We start from the raw sequence: 21,179 nt of genomic DNA on the forward strand, positions 1-21,179 counted from the left end.
CAACATGTCAGCATCGCAGCGGCTGCTTGGTACTTTTTATACGACTCTAACGTTTATCCGATATACATACGATAAGTTAAGGCTCTTTAAGGACCTGAGGATTTTTAAACTTATGATGAGGCACACACAAGGCAAAGAATAGCTCTAGAGACACAGGGGCTGGCTATAACTGAAAGGATGAAAAGAATGAACACAGCCGTGAGGGTCTGGTTGAGAGTGCAATTAAAATGGTCAGTGTGGAGTATAGGCTAACCCAGGGGAGATGCACTCCAAAACAGCGCGGTCTTGAGGCTTATTTATATGCTTCGTCGCACAACTGTCCACAATTTCATCAGCTGACAATACTGTACGTCATTAACCCATTAAGACCTGAGGCCGATTCTACAAATGTCTTCTGAATCCCAACAGTATTCTGAAAAAAACGTATGTTTCTATATCAGTGATGCTCAAACTTTTTCATGTCAAGGACCCCCAAAAATATATGTATTTGGCTGCCGACCCCCATCTCAAAATGTTTTGTTCCAGGGACCCCCAGAAGCAAAGAATAGAGTTGAAAATGTTCGCTTTAAACAATATATATTCAAAGATTTGCACACATTTTCACGATTTTTCAAAAATAGCAGATCTACTGTACAAGCTCGTAGCGCCGCGCTATGAGCTTGTATATCTGCTATTTTTGAATAGCCAAAGTGTAAAATAATGCTTTTTTAGCTCAAATCAAAAAGTGACACAGATGCGGTACAGGTCTTAATGGGTTAAATTGTTTGTCAAGTGACTACAGTTGTGAGATGACGTATAAATTAAGCCTCATTGTGATACTAAGTTCACCAGTTGCCTTACGGATAGCTTCAGAGCAACGGTTTTGAAATATATATATATATATTTAAAAAAAAGGCTATCCAAAAGAACCCTTCCCCACACACAAATGTAGTTGAGATGACATGAACAATTCATTCAATTGAATCCTTGTACCTTGAACCAACGCAAGTCTGAACGCACTAAAAACGAGTTGTGCTGCCAAATAACATTCTTTAGGCCTAGACTGTTAAATCTGTTAAATAGTGTTATTTGCCATGCACTTGACATCTCCCACACTGCTGCCTTTGACAAAAAAAGCCCACACCAATTTCAATTTGGTTGAAAATAAACCTATAAAAGCTCAAAATGTCATACAAAAGATGCATATGAGACATTATTCTATTTTTTTTTCTTTCTATGTTTTTTTTATGAAAGCTGCTTTGGTAACAACAGAGTCAGGACACTGGTCGACCTCCTTTACTTTAGCCTGGGTGGTGAAGCGAGCTCTTTCCCTGTCATCTCAATGGCATGTATGTGAGTGTGTGTTTCTTTTTTTGTCATCGCTGTCTTCCTCCTGGCTCCTAAAATCTAAATGGATGGATCTAGTACAACAAACGCCACACTGGGTGGTGTCTGTGTTCCGCAGTAGGACCATCTCCACATCAAGATGCGATGTCTGCTGGGAGCCGTTTGTCATAAAGATGTCCGCGCTGTGAAAGACAGTGCTATTGTACTGAGGGCTGATAGAGTGGAGACCTTGGACGCCGAGCCGATTGCGTTGGGACCTGTAAAGGCATAGAAATGAATGAGGCTGTTATTCTGTTTACACTGGGAAAAAAAATCCACACCCCCCCCCAAAAAAATGGGGTATTTTATCTCTGTAAGTTGCCGCCGCCGCTGCACCGGCGTGCTTTATTAACCCATTGAGACCTGAAGCCGATTCTACATGTCTCCTAAATCCCAACAGTTTTCTGAAAAACATATGTTTCTATATCAGTGGTGCTCAATCTTTTTCATGTCAAGGACCCCCAAAATTATATGTATTTGGCCGCGGACCCCCATCAAAATATGTTGTTCCAGGGACCCCCAGAAGCAAAGATTTTAGTTAAAAATGTTTGCTTTAAAAATATATATATTCAAAGATTTGCACACATTTTCACAAATTTTCAAAAATAGCAGATCTACAAGCTCGTAGCGCGGCACTCGGTGCCGCGCTATGAGCTTGTATATCTGCTATTTTTGAATAGCCCAAAGTGTAAAATAATGCTTTTTAGCTCAAATCTAAAAATGACACAGTTCCAGCTCTTAATGGGTTAATCAAGGCCTGAGCACATTCATTCATTTCTAAAATGCCCGAAAATCATGACTTGTGCTCCAAGCAAAATATCCAAAACAAATTGACCATCTTTTTCATGCAACACTTGCATTATGAACTCACGTACAGACCCGCACATTTAATTACACAGCGGGCCATCTAAACAATTATGTCCCTCCCTCTCGCTCGCTCTTTCTGTTCCTCCTGAGGAGATGACAGCTAATCTGTTTTGGCAAAGTAGCGACGGCAGCATGGGAAACGGATTATTCCATTCTATCCAATAGAGTATCTCTTAACCCATTAAGACGTGAGACCGATTCTACAAAATGTCTTCTAAATCCTAACAGTTTTCTGAAAATACTTATGTTTCTATGTCAGTGGTTCTCTAGTCTGGGAGGGTTAGCGTCGGAGCTTGGACAGCAGGGGCGCGGCCACTGCGTTGTGATTCAAATCAACAGCCAATGAAGAAAAGGGGGCGGGATCCACATGCAGTGGGTGATGCATCTAAATAGGATCGACGGGAAGCAATTTCCCCTTGAGAAATTTCGGCCGCCATTGTTGTGTACTGCTGTTTGCCTCTCGTCGGACTTTTTAGACGAGTTGCACAGCTCTCAGACCGGTAAGAGGCGTGTCCGCTCAGATTCAGAGCGTGACGTACATCCCGCCCACAAATACCAGGGCTGTGGCCCAGAAGTTCCTCGCCAGAGCTGGCGAAAACTTCTGGGAACTCAGATTAGTGGTTCTCAAACCTTTTCATGCCAAGGACCCCCAAAATGATATGTATTTGGCCGCAGAAATATTTTGTTCAGGGACCCCCCCAGAAGGAAAGATTTGAGTTAAAAAATGTTCGCCTTAAAAGAATATACATATTCAAAGATTTGCACACATTTTCACGATTTTTCAAAAATAGCAGATCTACAAGCTCGTAGCTCGGCACTCGGTGCCGCGCTACGAGCTTGTATATCTGCTATTTTTGAATAGCCAAAGTGTAAAATAATTATTTTTAGCTCAAATCAAAGAATGACACATATGCGTTCCCGGTCTTAATGGGTTAAGAGCAGAAGCTAGCCCACGACACTGCAGAATCCTGTGAGTTCATAAAAAAAAGAAAAAGAAGAGATTAATTCTGAGTGCACAAAATGGACCCTTAAATTACCGGTACATTTGGTTCCATTTGTATAGCCTACTCTCACAGTTAAAGGTGCAGTAGACAACATTCAACCTCTAGATGTCTCACTCTCAACACCTCCGTTTCATATGGTCGCTTATTTCCCTGACTCATGTCGGCAAGGCAGCGATTATGCAGTTTGCAACATTGTAACATGGAGTGTGCCCCCAAGCGTTTCTTTAGGGGAAAAAAAGTACCTTTCCCAACGAAAACAGAAGCACATGGTTAATGGCAGCCGTCAGAGGTTTTTATTTTATTTTTTACCTATACCTTTTTTTTATTCTATACCTTTTTAAAAGCTATGTGGATGTATTATTTTATTTTTATTATTCATCTACATCTGTTAAAAAAGCTTTCGCACACCAGGTAAAAATGTCTTAGTGACAGGTGTGTAGGTGAAGCAAACAATGGTCATAAAAACAACAACAAAAGCACTCACACAACTTAATTAAGGGATGTAAACGCTTTAAACCTTCTTCAATCATGCTTCATCATGCTTGAAGAGGGTCTTGGTGACCGGAACGTTGTACCGTGCAAGTCAGTGACAGTGTGCGGGTGCTTTAATGTATTTTCTTATGATCATTATTCGTCTACAATACATAAAACAATGTTAAAATATAAATATGACACATTGAAGATTTTACCGCGCACTGACCTGGTATTCTTGGGATGGTGATCTGCCTGCTACTGCTGCCTTCACCGCCCTCGCCAAAGGGCTTGATCTGTATAATATACTCCTCATCAACGGGCAAGGACAGCTCCACAGAAGTGGTGTTGGTCTCCATCACGTCGGGGCGACTGTGCCGGTTCCTTTTGTACAGCACCTGAGCACAGATCACACAGTAGAGTAGAGTGAAAGGTTGAAAGGTCAGGGCAGGGAAGCCGTGGCAACATTACATTTATGTTCCTCCGGATCCACAACAAGGCCGGCCACTTACTTTGTAGCCGGTGACTTCTGACTCGTTCTCCAAGGCCTTGACTTGCTCCCAGGTCAGTATGATCTTGGAGTTTGATGCGTTCCACATCACTTTGACCGGCGGCTGGCTCGGCGCTGAGGGGCCACAAAAAGCACACGCACGTCACACACACAAGACAAACAGCAGTGGAGAGGAAAACTATTGGTCTTCTTAATTAGCTCCCAATGCTTACGTGGTTTCTTGGTGGTGACATTGATGGTCGTGCTGGGAGGCCCCGTTCCCGCCGAGTTGTACGCCCTCACCGTGATGTAATACGTGCTGCTGCCTCTCACCCCGCGGATTACAGAAGACGTTTGATTTCCCACAGTCCTCTGCACACTGGCCGTATCCTCTTTTTCGCTTTTATCCCAGTACCTCAGCTGAAAAAACAGACGAGGCAGAACCACAGACGATGAATGCACAAGAATCTTGCTCTAACATAGCCGACAGACACTCTAAGCCCGAGCCTCCCGGTATACACTGTCAATGAACTGTAAACTTGAAGAGTGAGAGACAGTGCGGTGCAACCGCAAATTGGTATGAAAATAACCCTGAGCAGTGTGTCCCGTTGTACTCTCCGCTCGCCATGGGCTGTGTACTTTGGTTCTGCTTGCTTAGGCGCAGAGATGTGGCAGGGTTCAAAGTTGTATGGCCAAAGCTTGAATCACATCAATATGCAGAGGAAAATATATATATAAAGAATCCTCTCTGCCCGTCAACTCCCGCTGATAACAGGTTTTCTTTGTCACCCGGTTTGTCCAAACTGAAATAGCCGGCATGCTTGACAACACAAGTATAATTTGTCTCTCCTCACAGGAGCGGTGAAAGGTTTGCTCGTGTTCTGCTGTTAGACTTTCACTGGTCAACTATTTTTTTTTCTGACACTTCATGCAATTCATGGATGGAGTTCGGTGGGTTTTTCCTTATTGATGAGCACAGGACGGAAATGAGAAATAACCCACCGCCGAGCGCTACTATCTAAGCCACAGTGTTAAATGCTGCTTTGCTGTGGTGGATTAGAGGCTAAGCGTCGTATCCCTCAGTGTATGCATCACCACGCACGCTAATCATCACAGCACTTAGGTGGACAACAAGAGAAACTCAACTATAAACCCACAGGCACGGGGCTCGACTGGAACATTAAAAACACCAAGCTATTACTATATCTCCTGTCCTCTGCCAAGGTACAAGATTCTGCAACACTCATAAAAAATAAAACAAGATTCATGCACAACACCAGACACGCACGCACGCACGCACGCACGCACGCATGCACTGAACGCACGCGCTACGGGGGTCGCTCACCTCATAGCCTAGAACTCGTCTCTTGCTGGCGTTCCACGGCAGAGCTTTCCATGAAACTTCAACCTCGGACGCAGACAGGCTCTTGGCACGGATCCTGGTGGGTGCTCGGCTGGGCTCTAGAAGTTAATAGAGAGAGGACTTTCAAAACAAGCTTTGATAACCTCTCAAAGTGGGACCAAAAACTCTGAGCTAGGGGCGGGGGGGGGACCGTCTGCAGATCCTGATAGGAGTACACAGGGAGCAAGGTCACTCTAATGACTAGAATGGCTTGGGAGCTCTTTGAAATGAGTTATGAACTGTGGCTGAGAGACTATAGAGCCCCCCCCCCCGCTAACATTTGTGTTGACTCTACAGTCCACACCATTACTTCACTCACCTTCCTCAGCGGAATAGATGGTGGCAACGGGTCCGAACGGACCCTCCCCCACGTTATTGTAAACCCCGACCTTGACGTGGAAGGGCGAGAAGGGCTGGATGCTCTCGTTCTTGAAGACGTATCTGGAGGTTTCCGCGGAAGGCACCGCGGCCTGCATCCAGCCGGTGGCGCCGTGCGGTCGGAACGCCACCACGTAGCCGAACCCTGGACCGTTCTGCAGCTCCTCTGGAACAGGCTACACGCATGCACGCACACGCACACGCACACGCACACGCACACGCACACACATCAAGTGAATGGATGCATCCATCAACAGTGCAGTGCCCTCAGCATGAGGGCTTAACTCAGCTATTGTTAAGACCAAACTGCACGCCATATATCATGTATTTATAGCTGCTGACTTCATTCTATAAACCAACTCTCTTCACACTCTCCACTCTCAACCTCTATAAGATACATAATGATACAAAACAACATTCAGTTTCATCTCAACCCAGGAACTTGTCTGCTGTGTTGTGGCAACTCTGGGCACAACATAGACATGTCTTGAACACTTCTTCCCCCATCTTTGTTTAAGACCCAATTAATGTCATTAACGCGCTCCATCTATGCTGCCACATCACATCACATAGTTGCCTGAGGTGTCTTTGGGGTCAAGTCAAAATTAGCACTTTGTTAAGCAGTAGTTACACTGTGGCTGAACTCCTGCCACATTGAAACATCAACATTCATTCAGTGAAAAAAAGCTTTCATAGCGGGGGCTGTTGATTTCAAGCAACCAGCATAAATATAAGCCTTTTGGAGCAGGGTTGATAAACGCTGGCTTTGTAGAAAGCAAGAGAGAGAGAGAGCGAGAGAGAGAGAGAGAGAGAGAGAGAGGGAGAGAGAGAGAGAGAGAGAGAGAGACACAATCACTGTAAAAAAAATAAAAGTTGCTTGGAACTTCGGAGGAACCATTTTCTGTTTAATTATCTTATTGAAACCTCAAAGGCATTTTTCTCTCCCCCGGGGTGACAGCAGCAGTTATTGCCTCTCTGTTCTTAAAAATGAAATGCCATACATTAAGCCATTCGGCTGTTATTAATGAAACAAGGGCCCCGGATCCTCCGAGAATAATGACGTCTGGCTCTCCCTCCTCCGTGGGTGAGGGAGTGTGGTGGCGGTGGCATGCTTACCTCCCACGTGATGACTAATTCAGAGCGACTGCCACCTCCTCCGCTTACATTAGCCGGAGTGACCTTCGGAGCTGCGGAGAAAGAAATGACCAGCTTAACCGCCGTTGAGTTCACACGCAACTGTTTACTATTGATGTTTCCATGGCACAGTTTAGAAGAAAAAAGGTATTGGCATACTAGTAAAGACAGTGGTGCAAAGTAACTAAGTACATTTACTCAAGTACTGTACTAAAGTACAATTTTGAGGTACTTTTACTTTACTGGAGTATTTCCTATTAACAGCACTTTTACTTCTACTCCACTACATCTCAGCCGCAAATATTGTACTTTTACTCCTCTACAACTATTTGAAAAGTTTAGTTACTAGTTACTTTGCAGATATTAATTATTACATTATAAAAACATACATTTACCACTTTAGCCCTATTTTATACCTAGGCTATTTGAAAATAGCCTATCTACAGGCTCACAACGCGTCGCGATGCAACACGTTGTGAGCTTGTAGATCTGCTATTTTCAAATATTTTAGTACTTTTACTTTTGGTACTTTAAATACATTTTGATACCAACACTTTTGTACTTTTATTCAAGTAAATTTTGAATTACGGGCTTTTACTTGTAACGGAGTACTTCTACATTGCAGTATTGATACTTTTACATAAAGTAAAACATTTGAGAACTTTTACCACCACTGAGTAAAAACTATTCTCAGAAACAGAAGTCATAACTTGAGGTAAAACACATTAGAAAGTGTACAGACATTAATGACATACTGTAAAGGCAACAACGAGCGAAAGTTTGGACGCTTATGAAGTACATACAAGTCTCCTTTGTCCTTGCTTGTTTGGACGGCTTGCTGGGTTCTCCTGTCCCGATGGCGTTGCTTGCCAGGACTCTAAACTCATACTCCACCCAGGGGCTCAGGTCTATTACTGTAGCTGTCAACTGCCGACCACCCACCATCTCAGGAACTGGCATAAAAAAACGCACACGCACACACACACGCACACACACACACACACGCACACACACCGCCCCGCCGTCAGTATCAACCCACATTATCCCTTTAAGACCTGGAACGCATCTGTGTCATTTTTTGATTTGAGCTAAAAAAGCATTATTTTACACTTTTGGCTATTCAAAAATAGCAGATATACAAGCTCATAGCGCGGCACCGAGTGCCGCGCTATGAGCTTGTAGATCTGCGATTTTTGAAAAATCGCGAAAATGTGTGCAAATTAACGTATTTATATTATTTTAAAGCGAACATTTTCAACTCAAATCTTTGCTTCTGGGGGTCCCTGGAACAAAATATTTTGAGATGGGGGTCGGCGGCCAAACACATATAATTTTGGGGGTCCTTGACATGAAAAGGTTTGAGAACCACTGATATAGAAACATAGGTTTTTCAGAAAACTGTTAGGATTTAGAAGACATTAATAAGAATCGGCCTCGGGTCTTAACGGGTTAAGTGTATGTGTGTATGTGTGTGTCAACTTAGCGTCAACAGTAGACTGTCCTCCAGGCTGACAGGCCTGGTGAGACTCCACCACAGGTGCACAGGACAGGTGTAATCACTCACAAGGACACCCAGATGTACACACAAAAGTCCAAAGGCAAAAATCAACACATGCTGAAGGAATACTCTGACTTTTTTTGGTTGGGGGGGAAAAAAATCTACTCTTTGATCGACTTACAATTGCTAATGATCTGGCACACTGTCGGTGTGTGTTTCTGCAGGGTACAAGCTAGCCTGGCATCGTCTCAAACGTGCTAAACATTGAGCACACAAGAGGCAGAGCCACAATCATTAAACTCTAGACTCATTTACAATTTAGGTATTTAGCACTTAGCAGACGCTCTTATCCAGGGCGACTTACGAACGGCATGAACCTTTTAGTGAACAAACAGGGTAAAATGGTGCAAAGAAGAAACAATGAAGTGCTACAAAGTAAATAGGATATCAAGTAAACATCAAACCAAGCATCTGTCTAAACAATGTTATATAATAGTAATAATAATAATAATAATAATAATAACAATAATAATAATAATAACAATAATGATAAGGGTAACGATAATAATAATAATAACAACAATAATTATTATTAATAATAATAATTAAAATAATAATAAAAAAAATAGGCAACAAAAAGTATCTCTACCTACTTTGTGTGTGTGTGTGTGTGTGTGTGTGTGTGTGTGTGTGTGTGTGTGTGTGTGTGTGTGTGTGTGTGTGTGTGTGTGCGTGCGTGCGTGCGTGCGTGCGTGCGTGCGTGCGTGCGTGCGTGCGTGCGTGCGTGCGCGCGTGTGTGTGTATATTTGCCAAAGAATTGAGAGTATTCCTTCAAGGGTGATGGTCATGTGGTTGATAATATTGTGACAAGCATTGGACAGGATACCGACATGGTAGACCAATGATGTCACTGAAGCTAGCTTTACATATATCTCCGTTTCACAAAAAATATCAATGGGTGAGGAAACCGGTGAGAGATAAGGCACACATACAGAGTTCCAACCTTGCCCCCCCAACGCACCGAGCTCCATTAAAGATGACGCACGGAAAAATTACAGCCCGCAGTATCACTTTACTACAACTATCGAATTACAAGCCCCGGCAACAAGGCACATCATTGGGTGTGGAGATCCATGTTTCAGTAATACCCCAGAGTCCTATAAAGCGGCGGTCAATGGTCACGGTACAATTGTGTGCCATTTGGCGCTAGGGGTGAAAATTACATCTCCAACAATATCCCATTAAGACCTGGAACGCATCTGTGTCACTTTTTCATTTGAGCTAAAAAAGCATTATTTTACACTTTTGGCTATTCAAAAATAGCAGATATACAAGCTCATAGCGCGGCACCGAGTGCCGCGCTACGAGCTTGTAGATCTGCTATTTTTGAAAAATTGTGAAAATGAGTGCAAATATTTGAATATACATATTCTTTTAAAGCAAACATTAACTCAAATCTTTGCTTCTGGGGGTCCCTGGAACAAAATATTTTGAGATGGGGGTCCGCGGGCCAAATGCATATCATTTTGGGTGGTCCTTGACATGAAAAAGTTTGAAAACCACTGATATAGAAACATACGTTTTTCAGAAAACCGTTTAGGATTTAGAAGACACATTTTGCAGAATCGGAACCTGCAGGCCTCAATGGGATATTCTCACAGGGCTGAGGAGGAAAGAAGAGTGGTCCCCCCCCTCCATGTGACTGGAGGTGGCCACGGCTGGTTGGACAGAGCTTACCTGTGGTGACAGCTTGCCACCCCAGGGAAAATGGTGTCCTGGCCTGGATGGTGTATGCCGTAATTGGACTGTGATTATCAGGACCCGGCCTCCAGGACAGGGAAGCTGTGGTATCGGTGATTTCTTCTACATGGATGCTGGTGGGTGGCCCAGGGGGACCTGGGATAGGCGGCCATGGCCAGGCAGGCAGAAGAACATAAAGAGTGAGAGAGAGAGAGAGAGAGAGAGAGAGAGAGAGAGAGAGAGAGAGAGAGATTGAGAGGAAAGGAAAGGACAGAGACTCAAAGGAGAGAGAGCGAGAAACAGTGACAAGGACACAAAAGGAGGTATTTTTTATTCATTTATTTATTTAATCCTGTTTGCTGTGTGACTGTAAACACAGCCTTTAGAAAAGTGCTATGCGAAAAAAAACATAACTGATGCTATTATGAAAATGGCAGATGGACGGCAAAATGTGAAGGTTGGAGTGCATGTACGCGTCTGTGAAGCACTATAAGGTCAGTATGGTGTGAGACCTCGGGGAGCCATTTAGTCTAATTAGACAGTCATTTTTCATCTCTATCTACAGCCCATCTTCTCGTGTAATTTTTTTCACAGCCTGACCAGCCAGACCAGACCACAACAGATAATTAAATCATTTCAAAAAGGGCCGAATATACAGGAAGGTGAAATGTTACTTGATTGACCAATTTATCTGCATGCATGTTCTAAATGGATTCAGATGAATACGCTTAACCAACGCAAAGCACAAGTCACAGTGGCGGAACAACTGAAAGCTGGGCCGGGAGGCAGAGCACAGTGATCAGGCCCCCCCCGTGCCACCACGCACGCACGCGCAGCGCGCGTGCGTGGGTGCACATCCCGCGCGCGAAGCGCGCGGAAAATTTTGCGGGTTTGGGTCGGGTCGGGTCACCTTTTGGGGGGCTTTTTGTCACTTTATTTCGGTTTTAGGGTTAGGATAGGGTTAGGTTAGGGTTATGTTGTTGCTTTAATTAAATGAGAGGCGGAGAGGCGCCGCGGAGAGGTCGCGGCCCCGGCCCGGTCGCGGCGACCGGGTCGGGGCCGCGACCCTGGAGGGCCCGGCGGCCGGGCCCTCCAGGGTCGCGGGCCGGGAGGCGGCCGCCTCCCTTGCCTCCCCGGACGCTCCGCCACTGACAAGTCACTTCAACCCTATATACTGTACATCAGGGGTCTTCAACAGGGGGTCCGGGACCCCTAGGGGGTCCTCAGAGTTACTACAGGGGGTCCGCCAAATCTTTGTGTGATACGTTTTTTTTACCTTACCTTGAACGCTAGCATCCTTTTTCTGAGGAGAACTTTAGCCAAAAATAGCAGATCTACAAGCTCACAACGCCTCGTGCGAGGCGTTGTGAGCTTGTAGATCTGCTATTTTTGGCAAAGAGGTATAGGTGTAAAGGGAAAAAAAGAGCAGACCAAGTAAACAAAAAAAGTTGATCTGAAACACAATGTTATACAAGAGCGGGTCCCTGCTTCATCTCTCTCTCAGCTAGGGGGTCCTTGGCCTGAAAACGTTGAAGACCCCTGCTGTACATAGTTGACTCTAGTTGGCTCTATATACGCTCTTTTTTCCCCCCACCCTCAACACCAAATGTCACGTGTGTTAACACGACGTGTTATGAGGTTGTAAATCTACAATGTTTGCTGAATGTGTGCCCCAGAATAGGGACGCTATATAGGGATCATGTGATTAACATGTCACTGAACGACAATTACGGCAATCGAGATTGAGCTTACCTCTGACAATTAAGTCCGTAGCGATGGAAATGCTGTCCACCTTTGTTTGCACAGCACAGGTGTACTTCCCCGCGTGTCTCAGCTGAATGTTTCTTATCATAATGTCCCCTGCTGAATGCTGCTGTCATGCGTGCACGCGCACAAACGCATACGCACACGCATACGCACACGCGCGCACGCACGCACGCACGCACGCACGCACGCACGCACGCACGCACGCACGCACACACACACACACACACACACACACACACACACACACACACACACACACACACACACACACACGCACACACACACACACACACACACACACACACACACACACGCACACACACACACACACACACAGTAACAATGAAACGACCTGCTATCCATCAAAGCTATTGTAATTCACGAACAATGCAGTTTTTGCCATCAAGACAAGGCTAACACAAAGCTCATTGTCGCCTACAGTATGTGTATCTTGAATCATGAATATATATCGTCTCCGCAAAAGCTTTTCTCTCTCCTGAAAGACAGCTGGTTTGCTGATATACCCCAGATATTACCTGGCTATATCAGGCAGCGAGTGCACTCCACACTTAATCATTATAATTAGATAAACGTACTCATATAAAAGTAAGCCTGATTTTATTCAACATGGAAAGCTTTCATTGATGGAGAGTAGTCTTCATTGATGAAGAGTAGTTCATTAGGCTGTTCAGTCGCTATTGCTTTCTGGGCTTCTTTTATTCCATTTCTAATTGCAGCTGCCATTTCTCTATTACCATTTAACCCATCCAGACCGGGAACGCATCTGTGCGTCCTTTTTAGATTTCTTTGGGCTATTCAAAAATAGCAGATCTACAAGCTCATAGAGTGCCGCGCTATGAGCTTGTAGATCTGCTATTTTTCAAAACATTTTGACAATTTAGTGCAAATCTTTGAATATATATCATATTTTTTAAAGCGATTTTTTTTACTCAAATCTTTGCTTCTGGGGGGGTCCCTGGAACAACATATTTTAAGATAGGGGGGGTCCTTGACATGAAAAGGTTTGAGAACCACTGATATTAAAGCAACATAAGTTTGTTTTTTTAACTGTTAGGATTTAAAATACATTTGTAGAACCCCCCAGAAGCAATAAGATTTGAGTTACAAATGTTCACTTAAAAAATATATATAAATTCAAAGATTTGCACACATTTTCACGATTTTTCAAAAATAGCAGATCTACAAGCTCGTAGCGCGGCACTCGGTGCCGCGCTACGAGCTTGTAGATCTGCTATTTTTGAATAGCCAAAAGAAATTAAAAAAATGACACACAGATGCCTCCCCGGTCTTAATGGGTTAATCAGCATAGTAGAAGCAGCTTCTGTAATAAATTGGACGCGGCAAAAGCTGTGGCACTGAGATTTCAACGGAGTGGCCAGCAGCAAAATGTGTTTAACACAAGATGGACGTTATTTCATTAGGCAGAGGGAAAAAAAATACATTTAGATAATGGGAAATGGAGGGAGGAAGATGTTTCCATACTAAGTTTTGATGAAGCACGCTCTAAAGAAATCATGGGGGTGGGGTGCTGCGCTTGCACTTGCACAAGCACATCGTTTCACAACGTTGGGTCTGGGACCCCACCAGGGGTCCAAAATGGACCCTTATGGGTCTGTAACTCAAAGAGATAAAAATCATATCAATGCATATTAAACTGGATATTGAAATTGAAATAAAAAACTACAAATGCAACCAAAAAGGGATTCTTATGGGTCCATTTCCCCCCATTTGTACACACTCAAGAGTTACAGACCTGTAAAGCATTCATTTGGACCCTAGGTGGTCCCCGAACTCTACTTTGAGAACCAGTACGTGCGCTAGCATACTTGCTTATTAGAATGTCAGCTTTTGAGTCCTTTTAATGTATACAAAGTTCCGGTTTGCAGGGGTGTTTATGTAAATTTCTTTTAAAAATAAACCACATGCAGCGATTTTCTGCCCCATAAATAATACACATGATACAAACATTGCCTCTGCACTGCGGCTGTATCCATTACGACCTTACTAAAAGATGAGAGGTATAATATCGATGCGCCGATGCATCTCTCCAAGCCTCACCTCGCGACCTTTGCTCAAACCGAATCTCTAAAGGGGTTGAACAAAAAGAAATCAATGTGTCTTTGATAGCCCATTTTCATGAGCGCGCCGTGGCATAGATGACACATCGGCCCTCCCCGACACGCCACGGAACAGATTTGTTTCTCGTCATTCATTATGCATTCCAGTTGCCTCTGACAAGCGTCGCATTAACCCATTGAGACCGGGAACACATGCACACGCGTGTCATTTTAAGATTTATTTAATTTGCATTTTTTTTCAAAAAATAGCAGATCTACAAGCTCATAGCGCGGCACTCGGTGCCGCGCTATGAGCTTGTAGATCTGCTATTTTTTGAAAAACTTAGCAAATCTTTGAATATATATATTTTTAAGTGAACATTTTTAACTCATGTTACAACTTCTGGGGGTCCCTGGAAAAAAATATTTTGCGATGGGGGTCCACAGCCAAATACATATCATTTTGGGGGTTCTTGACATGAAAAAGTTTGAGAACCACTGATATTACAGCAACATACGTTTTTTCAAAATAACTGTTAGGGTTTAGAAGACATTTTGTAGAATCCCCCAGAAGCAAAGATTTGAGTTACAAATATTCGCTTAAAATATATATATTTTCCAAGATTTTTCAACAAAAAAAAAGCAGATCTACAAGCCCTCGGTGGACCGCTATGAGCTTGTAGATCTGCTATTTTTTGAACAGCCAAAGAAATAAAAAAAATTACACAGATTCCTTCCCCTGGTCTAAATGGGTTAAAAACCGTAGCAATACCAGCACCATTTCTCAAGACGTGACAGCCTTGTTTACAAATGGCGAGGCCAAATCACGGGACTTACGCCGCCCACTTTTTCAAAGTATCCGCCGTGGCTCCCGAAGTGGATGAGCTGCTCGTTGAAGAACCAGGTGAACTTCAGCTCCAGGGACGGGTCGTGGTTCACCTGACACGGCAGGACGACGCTCTCCCCCACGGTGACGTCCAGGGTGGACGGCAGGGTGGTGATGAGGGTGGGCTCTGCCAGACAGAGAGGAGGAAAGTGGTGTCAGTGCACATTTTGACAAACAGCGCACGGCGCCGCGCTCTCTTTTTTTCCCATTCGGGGGGCATTAAAATTCCGCACACAAAATGGCTTTGTAAAAAAAAACGGAGGCCTTCCATCATTCTTATGGATATGTCAGACTGAGTTAATAGAAGGATATACAGGACAGAGCACACGGAAAACTAGGGCGAGAAGCCTAAAGTAACAGGCATTAGGTTGAGCCTGAGCTCTCCTCTACGGGGACGGTGTGGGACTCGCCTTCCCCCGGCAACCCAGACAAGCCGCCATGTGTCACTGTCAACCCGGCCCTCAGCCCCGGAACTCCCCCGTTCACCCCGAATCCCCCCCCCGCCCCTCCAAACACACCCACCTCCAAAAAACTGTGGAAAACACTGGAGTCACCCTCCTTCAACTCAACTCGTCCCCGTTCTCTCCTCAAGCCTATCTGCATCCAGTGCGTTTACCATTGCATCACACATAAGGGGAATATGACGCAATGTCCCTCATCTCTGCTTCGTCGTGGTGAGACGCGGAGGAACAGGGAGGTTGAGGAGGAAGAGGAGCGCCTGGGAGACACCAGATGAGGGGGACTTTGCACGAGTGCTTTTGTTCTGACGGTGTGCGGCGCCGTTCTCCCTCTTGGGGGTGCTGTGAGTACTCGGATGAAACTGTTCGGCTCTGAGCACACACAGACTAAATTAACCATGGCAAATGATCCCTGGACAGGCATAGATTCATGTAGAAAGTGCCGGCAGTGCAGTCTTCATCCAGAGTGAATTCGATACCTTCATTGTATTGTAACCCCCCCCTCCCCCCTATCCCCACCCACACCCCCACCCCGCCCCACTGCCACCACCAACCTCCTCCACCTTCACCACGTTCTCTCTCCCGGTGTGATGATGTCTCTAGTCCATTCTCTGATATAAAACCAGCGCTATCAGCCCTTGGGTTTTGTTAGGCGCACAATGAAAGGGTCCATACAAGTGCCCTTCCTATATTGTGGGGAGTAAATGGCGAGCAGAGGCGTACATGCCGGAAATGTCGCAATAGAACATGGCCCGTATTCAAGGGTCTGTGTCTCCTGCTGCTTCAAGAGGTATTGTATTCACACAGTGCTGAACATATATAGGAGACAAAAACCATGCTACAGAAAGCAACAGGATTCTTTAGTATTAGTATGAAAACCGTGGGTTCCGGCCGGGTAATATAGGGGTAAAAAGAGGACTGAAACCTCTAAGGCATTTGTTTCTATATTGAGTTTGATTGTAAATGGGATATCAATGTACTGTAGGAAGCCAGCCAGGCTGTGTAAGGATTTAGAGGAAATGCAAGGAAATGAATTCAAAGTTAGGACATTTTTTAATTAATTGCAGCATTTGGACTTTAAGTGGGCTTGGTTAATAGTCTTCTTTGTATTGTGAACTGTTTTTTCCTGCCTCGTCTGTGTGGCCTGTCTCTAACTGCCCCTGAGGGATTCATTGAGGCAATGACAGTGAGAGTATGTCCCCTTATTATCCTCCTCTGTCATAATTTGTGACAGATTATATGGACAACCAAGGGCTGGCCATGCACCACACACTGGGCATAATTTGATTGATATCTATCCTGTTATTACCTACTGCCATTATAAATGGAAGGAGCACGGCCCGCTTACTTAACAGAGTCAATCAGAGACAAGAGAGACAACATGGTAGCATACTGACAGAGCACTTCAGAGACTGCTGCAAGGTCAGTCAGTCGGGCTCCAAGTAAGGTGAGGTGGACTTTTCTATGAAACAAAAATACTGAAGCGGGTGTTCCAGAGTAGGATAAATGTGCATTGGTGGACAAAGTACTCGGCAGGGCGGCAGTGGCTCAGGGGTAGAGTGGCCGGGTAGTGTGAGCTGGAAAACCGCAAGGTTCCCAGTTCGATCCCGGGCTGGGGCGCTCCCCTAGAGTTAGTGTCGAAGTGTCCTTGAGCAAGATGCTGAACCCCTAATTGCTCCCGATGAGCAGGTTGGTGCCTTGCATGGTTTCCTCCGCCATCGGTGTATGAATGTGTGTGTGAATGGGTTAATGGCACTATCAATGTAAAGCGCTTCGGATAGAAGCGCTATATAAATGCACCATTTACCATTTACTCAACCTTGAGTATACTTGAGTCAAAGCATAGATACTCCAGATCAAATATTACTCAAGTACAAGTGAAAATTGCTCAGTCAAATTTGTACTTGAGTAAAAGTACTTAAAAATACTAGTATTCAGAAGTACAAATTACACTCTTTCTTTTTTATATCAATGCTGTGTTGAAATTTAGGAATTTTCTAAAATATTCAAAAAACCTTTCAGAATTATTATAATGTATCTTTTATATTGTAAATAGCAGATCTACAAGCTCACAAATTGTGATGCGTTGTGAGCTTGTAGACCGGTATCATTTAGTTTTGTACGTTTGGGTGCTGAGGGTCCTTTCCTAGAAATGCAGTGGAGTCAAAAGTACAATATTTGTCTTTGAAATGTGGTGGAGTGAAAGTCGTTTAAAAAAATAAATAAAAAAAATACGGAAGTAAAGTACAGATACTCTAAAAAATGATTTGAGTACAGTACTCAAGTAAATATACTTAGTTACAGTCCAGCACTGCATGTTTCCCACCCCTCTCGGTGAAGCCTACAGAGCTGCTCCTCTACAAGCTTCCTGTAAACAGAAGCCATCATGAATAATGCTTACACACGGAAGGATGAAGCCCTGTGGAGAATCCCTCCTAACTTTAAGCCCTTAAGACCTGGAACGCGTCTGTGTCATTTTTTGATTTGAGCTAAAAAAAGCGTTATTTTACACATTGGCTATTCAAAAATAGCAGATCTACAAGCTCATAGCGCGGCACCGAGTGCCGCGCTACGAGCTTGTAGATCTGATTTTTTTTTTTTATCTACGAAAACTTTTGATATATGTATTTTTAAAGCGAACATTTGTAACTCAAATCTTTGCTTCTGGGGGGTCCCTGGAACAAAATATTTTTAGATGGGGGTCCGCGGCCAAATACATATAATTTTGGGGGTCCTTGACATGATTTTTTTTTCTTTTCACTTAAAAAAAACTTTCAGGATGACAATTCAGTTCAAGTTCCAGAGACACAATCTCAATATATTTTAAACTATATGCTCCATGAAAAGGCTTTCCAATGATGTAAACAACCATAAAAAAACAAAACTAGCTCTGCATAGATAGAGGTACAGCAGCAATATTTAAGGCCAACAAAAATGAAAAATAAAAAAAATGTATAAACCTACTTTGTGCAAAACATAGGTTTTTAAAAGAAAAGAAAATAGGATTTAGAAGACATTTTGTAGAATCGGTCTCAGGTCTTTAATGGGTTAATGGTCTATGGTGGGATGTGTAAATGTGTACACTCCTCTGCTGTACATACGCTGTAGGTTTTTCACATAAGGGTTGTGATGTGAGCGTGAATAATACATACCACACCAGTGTGTGCACCGTGGAGCCCCCATGCAGCTCAGTAATTCAACGAAGAAAACACAGAATACCTGAACCTTGAAGCCTTTCTCCATGGAGAAAATCTGCCAGTACGGAATAGTCCAAGGTAGAGGAGCAGGTCGAAGTCATGAGAAAAATCTATTGTACAGGTTAGGCCAAGGTTCAAACTGTCTATTTGAGGTGTTAAGCCAATTACTGACTCCACAGACTCCATGCGGTTCATTCCACGACGCTGAGACGGCCGTTCCTTCTTATTCCATTAAGACCTAAAGTACCGATTCTACAAATGTCTTCTAAATCCCACCAGTATTCTGAAAAAACATAATATGTTTCTATATCAGTGGTTCTCAAACCTTTTCATGTCAAGGACCGTCAAAATGATATGTATTTGGCTGCAGACCCCCATCTCAAAATATTTTGTTCCAGGGACCCCCAGAAGCAAAGATTTGAGTTAAAAATGTTCGCTTGAAAACTATATTATATTCAAAGATTTGCCTCACATTTTCACGATTTAAAAAAAATAGCGGATCTACAAGCTCGTAGCGCGGCACTCGGTGCCGCGCTACGATAGCCTGGTTCCAGACGAATCTGCCTTTGCAAAATTGCATGCGCTTTAGCCCTCGGCAGATTAGGTCTGGCCCCCCTCCATAGAGATTTCAATTCTCTCCCTCCGCAGTTGTGCGGAACCAACCAGGGCCCAGTATCCAAATGTGGGCGGGATTATCACCTTATTTGGAGCAATGACGTACAAGGCTGCTCTGATTGGTTCGTTCAAGGAAGCACTGCTCTGATTGGTTTAGGTCTAACCAATAGAGTCCGTTTGGATCTTTTTGTAACCGCCCCTTGGAAGAAAATCTACCGTTGATAGGGACCAGACTAATATCCACGCAGTGTGTCGTGTGATATTGTCTGGCTACGTGAGGCTAGCGCTACGAGCTTGTATATCTGCTATTTTTGAATAGCCAAAGTGTAAAATAATTTTTAGCTCAAATCAAAAAGTGACACAGATGCGTTCCCGGTCTTAATGGGTTAAAAGTAATTTCTTCAGAGATAAGCACTTCAGAGAGAAAATCAGCCCAACCCAATTTTCCTTCCCCTTGTTTTTGCAAATCAAGAATGCTTTTCATCACTACACAATACAGTTTCACCACTAATGTCAACTAAAAGAAACAAGACAGGGGATTTCTCAAGGACAAACTTCAACGCCGTGGGTGTGTGTGTGTGTACGAAAGCTGAACAGATGCAAGCTGCTCTCTCAGTGCTGTGTTTGTATGCTCTATGGTAACACACATCTGTAGCAACCTGCTGTTGATCAGCCGACAGACGGTTTGCACGCGTGCCTCGCAGACATCACACCACCGTGTGCATTTTTTAACACAGTCAGTGGATCCCACTGCAGTGTTGATTTTGACAGCACATTTTGATTCAGTTTTAGTCATAGTCTTTTGAATACAAATTCCATTTAGTTTTAGTCATATTTTAGTCATCTGGACATAGCCGCGGGAAGACCTTTTAGTTTAGGGGTGCGGTATGCGCGCGCTATGCGGGGTGCGGTATGCGCGCACGCGATTTTTTTGCGCGGTTCTTGGCGGATTGGGTTCGTTTTTCTCCCAGTTTTTGGTTTCTTTATTTCGGTTTTAGGCTTAGGATTAGGGTTAGGTTAGAATTATTTAATTCATATTTTTGCCTGATTTTACCGATTTATTATAAAAAAAAATAACTTCTTTTTTTTTATGGGGGGGCGGGTACCTGGGGGGAGGGGGGGCGGCCGCCCCCCCAGCACCCCTACTTCCCGCGGTACTGCATCTGGAATGTTTTAGTTTTTGTCTAGTTTTAGTCGACTAAATTAAATATCATAATATTACAGTCGACTAAATCTACAGTTGTAATAGTCGACTAAAATGTGTTTCGGCGGTGCCTTGATGGCGTCGTAATGGCTGATTTTACGCTTGGTTGCATGCTGAAAATAGCCGATGTACAAGCTCACAACGCGTCGCAGCGCGACGCGTTGTGAGCTTGTAGAGCTTGTAGATTGAGCTTGTAGATTGTAGATAGAGCTTGTAGATTTTACACTTGGTTGTGTGCTGAAAATAGCCGATCTACAAGATTGTAGATCTGCTATTTTCAGAGCGCAACGCCCGAGCTCAACCAAACATAAAATGACTTTGTCTTTTAGTTCTACTGTATCTCTTCTCCGCTCGTCCCTCACTGACATCTCAGTCTAGTTTTTATTTGTTGACGAAATTAACACTGCTGGACCCCACTGACTTTCAATGCAGACAGAAGAAGGCTTTTGTTAGGAAAGAAAAACCTCCCACAAGTTGGTCTAAAAATTGGAGCGCTTTTTTTCAGGTCAGTTTGTCCCACCCACTGTGGTGAAAGAGCAACACATAAATCGTTGAGACAATTTATCTTCCGTCTGCACCTACAAAAAAATAAAAAAAATCACACCCCAGTGGAAGTGACAAAAGC

At 43.9% G+C, this 21,179-nt stretch overlaps 1 protein-coding gene across 1 annotated transcript in view; it reads right to left on the bottom strand.

The window, feature by feature from the left end:
• Window positions 1-1,469: 1,469 nt before the first annotated feature.
• Window positions 1,470-21,179, bottom strand: part of cntn4 (contactin 4) — a 181,709-nt gene continuing 161,999 nt past the window's right edge. Inside the window, exons 12-22 of the mRNA XM_084061172.1 lie at window positions 15,032-15,207; window positions 12,102-12,222; window positions 10,347-10,505; window positions 7,915-8,064; window positions 7,094-7,164; window positions 5,919-6,153; window positions 5,543-5,658; window positions 4,431-4,617; window positions 4,220-4,332; window positions 3,937-4,105; window positions 1,470-1,583 (exon numbers count right to left, since the gene is read on the bottom strand). Coding sequence (XP_083917298.1) covers window positions 1,492-1,583; window positions 3,937-4,105; window positions 4,220-4,332; window positions 4,431-4,617; window positions 5,543-5,658; window positions 5,919-6,153; window positions 7,094-7,164; window positions 7,915-8,064; window positions 10,347-10,505; window positions 12,102-12,222; window positions 15,032-15,207 — 1,589 coding nt within the window. The 3' untranslated portion in view covers window positions 1,470-1,491. The remainder of the gene's footprint in view (window positions 1,584-3,936; window positions 4,106-4,219; window positions 4,333-4,430; window positions 4,618-5,542; window positions 5,659-5,918; window positions 6,154-7,093; window positions 7,165-7,914; window positions 8,065-10,346; window positions 10,506-12,101; window positions 12,223-15,031; window positions 15,208-21,179) is intronic.

The sequence above is a fragment of the Gymnoscopelus microlampas genome, assembly GCF_963454915.1.
Source record: "Gymnoscopelus microlampas genome assembly, chromosome: 7".
Lineage (NCBI taxonomy): Eukaryota > Metazoa > Chordata > Actinopteri > Myctophiformes > Myctophidae > Gymnoscopelus > Gymnoscopelus microlampas.